Source organism: Malania oleifera, chromosome 4, assembly GCF_029873635.1.
Source record: "Malania oleifera isolate guangnan ecotype guangnan chromosome 4, ASM2987363v1, whole genome shotgun sequence".
Taxonomy (NCBI): domain Eukaryota; kingdom Viridiplantae; phylum Streptophyta; class Magnoliopsida; order Santalales; family Ximeniaceae; genus Malania; species Malania oleifera.
The window spans coordinates 120,486,643-120,494,123 of record NC_080420.1 but is presented as its reverse complement, the minus strand read 5'-3'; the positions used below and the strand labels follow the sequence as shown (position 1 = coordinate 120,494,123).

The following is a 7,481-nucleotide window of genomic DNA, read 5'->3' as shown; positions in this document are numbered from 1 at the left end:
CCTATGAATATCTTTTCTGACATTAACATTCCTTGTAAAATATACCATTCAAATCTTCTTAAAAGTTAGAAATTGGAATATCTTACGCATCCTTTGACCTAGAAAAGATGCAGAACCGCAAAAGCAGGGACAAATGCCTCAAAAAAGTTTTCTTGTGCCAAGCTTGACAATTGACACTAGCAAATGAAAATCCAATAAAACCAACCCTTTTTACCATTGAAGAATGCAAAACCAAAAACACTTGCTAGTGAGGGCTGCATATTTACGGCAAAGGAGCATTGTCAAACACAACACATGATACTGAAAAATAATTGATGAGAGCTTATTCTTCCCACTGCAATAAATTTGCCTGTAATCAATGCTATCATTACACCTAGTATCAATTATAAAATCTGAGTTGTTCTTGGCCTGTCTAAGCAATCAATTTTTTATGCTGATACAAGAAGAACAAAGTCTTTTGTGTTCAATGCTTGCTAATTCAACTCTATAAACAAGTTACCACAAAATCTTGTCTGAATTCCTAAAAAGAAAAAAAGCACAAGAGGACTCACTGTATCAATCCTTCCACCCTAATATTGTGGCAGATTGATCCTCATGATCCTCATAACTACTTTCTTTACAAAGGAATCGAAACAAGATGAGCAGCAGCCTTGCATCAGACTTGTGTGTCCGCCAGACATCATTTCAATATGGGAACAGACAGATGGCGGCTGCACGGTGTAAACCACCTCACTCGTCCTGTGCTCAAATCCACATGCAGCAAGAATGGTGTGTGTGGAGCTCCTTGCAATGCGCTTGAACATATTATGGTCTGCATCAACGTCAAAAGAGGAGGGACAGCTTGAGCATTTCCAAAGTATACAGTAGAAAAAAATAGTTCAACAAATACATGGACTGAGAAGCATGAGGCACCTCAAAGATTGCCTGAAATATGAGAAAGGATAATTAAAAAAACCATTATTTTCAACACATGTTGCTACAAGGGTAATTAAAAAAAACCATTATTTTCAACACATGTTCCTACTTGCTACCGTAGGTGAGCTAACCAGGATACTCAGGAATGCGACTCAATACAATGACTAAAAGGCCTCAGATCATTGCTGTGTTATATAGTTGGTCAGTGCAGTCCAAAGATTAGTTCTGTAACAAGTCAACCTAGTTAGCAGATTAACTTGGCTGCTCCAAAATGCTGTTCTCCTTGGGTGTAAGGGACACTGAAAAAAAATGCTGTTCTCCTTGAGTGCAAGGGACAAAGATACAGCAAAGCAGCACGAGTACAATATAGGCATAGAAAGTAGAAACAGGTGATTATTTACTATTCCTTGAATGCAAACCATACAGCAACAGCATCAAGCGTGGATTAAGGGCATTACAAAAGTTAGCATTATGGTACTTAAGTAATTGACTAAATTTTTAGGGCTTGAACCCTGGGTTACATTTGAATTTTCAGGACTTGGAAATTGAATTATATTCCTAACGAGGAAAATCAATAGTGGTGTTAGGGTTAGGGTTTATGTAATCCTACTTTTCACCATCCATATTCTATTTTCTCTTCCGAGTAAAACAGAGAAATTTTGAGAGGAAGACAACATGGTTCGAGAAGGGGTTTGAGACCCCTGTAACCATTGCAATTTGTAGCTGCCGCCAACTCTATTTTCACCTGGCAGCATCTTTTATCTCTCTTTCTCCCCATCTTCTTATTCATCTTCTTCCCCTCTCCTTATTGACCCATTAATCACCATAGAAGCAGCAATACCATCATAACTGTTAGTCTTAGTCGTAATGGCATTAATGATTTTCCTTGATGGGAATGTGATTTGATGATTGAGTCCTAAATTTAAAAGTCAAATGTCAAGTCTTAAAATGAAAATTGCCTCAAGTTTAGGTGCCAAAACATCATTTTGGTATGAAAAAACTACAGCATCTTGTTTATGAGCTGCATATTGGGACAAAAAAAATAATATAATAAAATAAAAATCCCTGTCTAACCTTACAACTGGCATGTTTCATAGGAAGAACGAATAAAAGGGTGTCCTCAGGCCACAATACTCCCTGCTTTGCGAGGGTAGGGGGAGGTTCATCACAGTGTACTCAGCCTTACCCCTGCTTTTATTTATGCAGAGAGGCTGTTTCATAGCAAGAATGAATGCCATATGAAATATAAAGGAGGAAACAAATTATGTTTACGTACCCAACTCAACATCTCTGGACAAGCTTTTCAAATGGCTTTTAACCATTGACTGCAATTGTTCCTTTGCCATGTAAAATCGGCTACCCTCTCTAGCCATACAAGGGGACAAACTACTGTCAGACCCAATGTTTGGTCTGCCACTATGCTGATGGGGTTGCTGAGAACTGGAAATCATATTGGCCCTCATGAAATCAGCCCATGGCATTCCACGGACAGAGCCATCAGTAGCTGTAGTAGTTAGATCTGGAGCCACATGCCTCCTCAAAAGGCTCAATCTTGGAGAGAAGAGATCCCTATTCTGCAGCGAAGGAGAGGAGTTGTTTGGTAACCTTTCCTCTATAAAAGTATGACGCGATGTCCCTATTTCTGGAGTCTGTTGAAATGCTGGTTCCCTAGCATGATGAATTTGAGAATTTAAAAGACCACTTGCTGAATTGGCAGCTGAAAAGCCTGAAATCCCATCTGTCCTACCAGCCATATGGCCCATTCTATTACTAGAAAGGAAATTGTGTATTTGACGTTGTATCCATCGTCTACCTGATAGAGTTGATGGTCCAGCTCCAGCCCCAGGCGCTAGAGGAGTAGTTTGAACATCTCCAACAGGATATGTGGGAGAGTTAAGAGTCCCAGTTCCCTGAGCTAATGTTGGACGTGGGGAAGGAGATGAATGCAAGTCCAGACCCTCCCTAATAGTCTCAACAGAAGTTAGTCTGGTAGACAAGTTGTTACTTGCCACTCTTTGATCAGGAGAAGGATCTTGAGTTTGGAAATTTGAGGATCCAAGGGCAACAGGTCTACAGCCTTCACAGTACCAATTGCCTTCAGGCACTTCTCTCCCAAGTCCAACACAATATGTGTGTGCAGGTGAATCACAGAGATCACACAGTAACATGAGGCCATCATCCCCGCCCTGTTGGCATTCAGTACAGATCACATGTTCGTATGGATCAAGATAACCCCTCATTTCTTCCTCAGTCGGTTGATAGACCTGCATGCAGTTTATCAACCAAATTCAAACAGGAGCATGCAACAATAATGAGCAAAATAAAATAAAACAAAATAGCAATGCAGATCTTCTAGCTTCCAATGTCTAAAGAATGCTGAAGGAAAAACAATTTGTTACCTGATCACGCTCAGGGATCTGAATCACCACATTTCTCAAGTCAATTCCGGTGTTTAATCGTGCTGGCTTACTGATTGTGGCAAATCTTCGTTTGCACAATGGACAACGAGATTCCACCTTTGACCACTCCATGATGCATGGAAAACAAAAATAATGGCTGCAACAGTTCAATGTTCCTCGCAACATATTTTTTCCTTCTTCTGAAAAACAAATCCCACACACCTGCTTCCCCAATTCATTCTTTGGATCCACCACTTTTTCCTTACCCTTTTTCACTGGAGCTTTTCTTCGCTGCCGCACAGGGTGGTCATTCTGAATTCTATTAGATGAAGATGAACTCCTCAAACCAGTTGGATAACTTCGGCAAAATTCTCCAGCTTCCCTCATCTGTTCTCTTTCTTCTTCTGAAATAGTGAACTCATAATCAGATGATCCAGAACTCACAAAATCTGATTCAGATTGTGCAACCAATTTCCTCCTTCTTTGGCCCAAGTTTTTCGTACCCTTTGCTCTCACAGCTGGGATCTTCTCTAGAAATTCACCACCATTATTACGACTTGCTTTCCTTCCCAACCCGCCATTCCTTCTTCCTTTCTTCTCCAGAGGTTTCTTCAAAACCCTAGAATTCCTCTTTCTCTTTCTTCCTTTGCTATTACCTTGATTTTTAACAGCCTGCTTGCTCACCTTCTTCCTGTTCTTATTCATATCCCTCACTGACATTTCTTCTTCATCATATGCACTGTCAATTTTATCGGGCGTAAATTCCTCATCCTCATCATCATCATCATCATCATCATCATCCTCATCTTCGTAATCATAATCTTCTTCTTCCTCTTCACACAAAACCCGCTTTCTCTTCCGTGACCTTTTAACCCCAATTTTCTTCTGACCCAAACAACCCTTTCGAGCCTTTGATCTGACAACCTTTCTAACCTCCTCTTCCTCCCCATCTTCCTCCTCCTCAAAGCTATTAAAACTTTCCTCTGGTGAATCAGAGCAGTATTCCGAGCCATCCGAGACTTCGACTTCTTCATCTTCTTCCGCTATATAATCTTCGTCGGAATCATCGGAACCCTTGTCTCTTGGCCTCACCCTTCTTCTCAAATTCCGCTTACTGCTCACCTTCCCACCTCTCCCCATCTGCTCTCAGCACCCAAAGAAAGGGCAAAACCCAGTATTAAACCAAATTGAATTGAATCAATACAAATGAAGATATTACAACATATCAACTAAATTCAAATCAAATTAAAACACATCAATGCCGGGATTCTTCAATTTCTTGGTTCCTCCCCTAGCTTAACTCAAAATAAGGCAAAAATTTACTACAAACCCAAAAGGAAAGCCAACCCACTATTTCTCATCACTGATCTGTCCCAGCATACAAAAATTTTAAAACTTAAAAATTTAAATACAAACAAAAGCAAGAAAAAACACATCAAAAATCTAAAACCCAACACCATGATATAAAAATTTCAACGATTTCGCAAAAACCCATCAAATTGTAAACTACCAGGAAACTTCCGTCACCTTCAATCCAATACGATTCGGAGAGAGAGAGAGAGAGAGAGAGAGAGAGAGGGTTTGGTACCTCAGAGGAGGAAGAACACAGCAACACAGATAAGACTTTTTTACGTTTGCTTCTGGTAAAATGGTCCTTTTTTCCGTTATTGCTGTTTTATGTATTTTCGTTTTTTTATTTTTTATTTTTTATTTTTTCTAATAATAATATAATATAATATTTGATATGTATTATTATTATTATTATTATTATTATTATTATTATTATGGCAATAGTAATACTTACTATATACGCAACCACGGTTCCTTATTGGACAGCTCATTCGAAATTACCGAAATGGCCCTTTCCCCGCAACTGCATCCTTGACTTGCGTAATGCACAATAATACGTAATTTCCAATTATTAAATTGGATAAATTGTGAAATTTTTTCTTTTTTCTGTTTTTTTTTAAAATAACTAATGAGTTTGAAATTTAAATTTATGTGAATTTAAATAAAATATAATATAAATTTATAAGTTAAATATAATCTAATATAAAATTATACTTTTGTCTAAATTAAAGATTTAAATTTGTGTAAAACTAAAAAATATATGGTATTTTTTTTATTTATAAATTTTCAAAATTTAAATTTCAAACCTAAAATTTATACCATATTTTATCCGGATGGACACAAACATATTTTAACATTCAAATTCAAAGCTCCCAAATATGGACTAATTTTTATGTTTTTTTTTTTAAAATTTTTAAATATACTTATTTTAGGTTTTAGTTTGATACTAACTATGAGCTGCAAAACCCTAAATTTAATAATTTTAGAAATATAATCGGGGAATTAAGATAATCCGTGTTTGTGGCCTCGTGGGCACTTTTCTTTTATAAAAAATAATTAAATTTACTAATTACCCATTAGTTGATGGTCTCGTTATTATTAAACTCGTAAAAGAATAATGTTTAATGAAAGAATGAAAACAAAATGCATGTTGATAACTACCTCTTTTTCCTTAATTATTAAACAAATGATTCTTCAACTTTTAGTTGTTTATTTTTGGGCATTATTAAAAAAATTCAAGGTTAAATTTTGATTTACATAAATAAAATAAAATATAATATGAAATTATGTAAAAAACATATCGTATCAGATATATTGAAAAAAAAAATTGTATAAATTCTATTTAATTGTACATTAACCCTCCTCCTTTACCCTAATTCGGGACCGACTGTGTGTGAAAGGATTTATTTATTTAAATTTTAACGATTTATTTAATAATATTTCGTAATATAAAATATAAATACAAAATAGACTAGGGAACAAAATAATAAACCTCTTATTCTTGATCAAACATTCATTCTCGCGCAAAAGGTGTTATCAACATTTCATGTTGGCACTAGATATAATCTTTAAACTAGAAGGAAGATAAGCATATTTTAAAAAAGTTACGTGTTAATTTAAAAAATCTCATGAAATGTTTCTTTGTAATTTACCTCATTAAATTATCGATCATTTTTCTCTCGTTCATTTCATGTGTATGGAAGCTTATAATTAGTGATATATAACTAGTGAAGATTAGTTACTATAAGTTGTAAATATATGTAGGTTTCTAAAAACTTGTTCGAGTTTATCGTGCAAGGAGAAAATTTTGAAGCAAAAAAAATTTTAAATTATAATTATTTTAAAGATAGCATTCAACAATTTAGTTGAAAATTAATATCTATTCTAAAATTAATTTTGGAAAAGCTTTGACAATTATTTTGTTGTTGTAAACCCATTTCAAGTTTAAATTAATTTTCAATTTTGCACACATGATTTACTAATTAAATTAGGGCAAAAGAAACCAGGGGTGAGTATAATTCGGGTTTAACCGAATTAACCAACCGAGTTTGGTCGGTTTGGTTCATTTAATAGAAAGGTTCGGTTCAGTTTGAGATTTGGATAATTTTGGGTATTCAATTTTTGGTTTGGGTATGGGGAATCTTTAATTTGGTTAACCGAATTACCCGAATTTCTAATTAATTAATAATTAAATATAAATTAGTAATATTAATATATGATATATGTTAAATCTTAAATGTTTAATCTTAAAATATCCCTTTTGTCAATAAACCTGTTTGTTAATTAAGCTAGAATTCGTAAACTATAAACAAAATTCGCAATTATATTTTGTTTTTATAATTAATTTTAAATTTATTTGGTCAAATTCAGTTAACCGAATTACCTAAAAAGTTAGTTCGATCAGGTACGGTTCGGTTACAACAACTAATTCGATCAGTTCGGTTAGAAATTCGTGTTAACCGAAAAATTCGGTTAATTAATCGAATTTGATCGAACCGATCATTTGCACACTCCTAAAAGACATTGACTTCTTTTGAGATTTGGCTAAAATACAATAACCTCTCCTGATGTTTCAAAAATTTTAGAGACCTTCCCTGAGGTTTCAAGAATTCCAATGACCTCTCTTGAGGTTTGCCATAAAGACACAAACCTACTCTTATATCTTGCAAAAAAAAAAAAAAAAGTATTTTTAGGAGATGCCTGTATCTTTTTGGCAAATTTTAGGGAAAATTTGTGACATTTTTAAAATCTCATGGGAGGTTTATGATATTTTTGAAACCTCAAGAGAAGTATCTGTCATTTTGTCAAACTTCAGGG

At 35.0% G+C, this 7,481-nt stretch overlaps 1 protein-coding gene across 5 annotated transcripts; it reads right to left on the bottom strand.

Annotated features, from left to right (window-relative positions):
• Window positions 1-304: 304 nt before the first annotated feature.
• Window positions 305-5,030, bottom strand: LOC131154102 (uncharacterized). Of its 5 annotated transcripts, none has more exons than XM_058106618.1 (4): window positions 4,903-5,030; window positions 3,315-4,454; window positions 2,192-3,179; window positions 305-924 (listed from the first exon to the last, which is right to left on the bottom strand). In XM_058106618.1, the coding sequence occupies exons 2-4, from the start codon at window positions 4,452-4,454 to the stop codon at window positions 914-916; spliced, it is 2,139 nt and encodes a 712-aa protein (XP_057962601.1). In that variant the 5' UTR covers window positions 4,903-5,030; the 3' UTR covers window positions 305-913. The 5 variants fall into 5 exon arrangements, with proteins under 5 accessions (XP_057962601.1, XP_057962598.1, XP_057962599.1 ...); XM_058106615.1 differs by having other exon boundaries at window positions 305-811; XM_058106616.1 differs by having other exon boundaries at window positions 305-811; window positions 4,825-4,958.
• Between the last annotated feature and the right edge of the window lie 2,451 nt (window positions 5,031-7,481).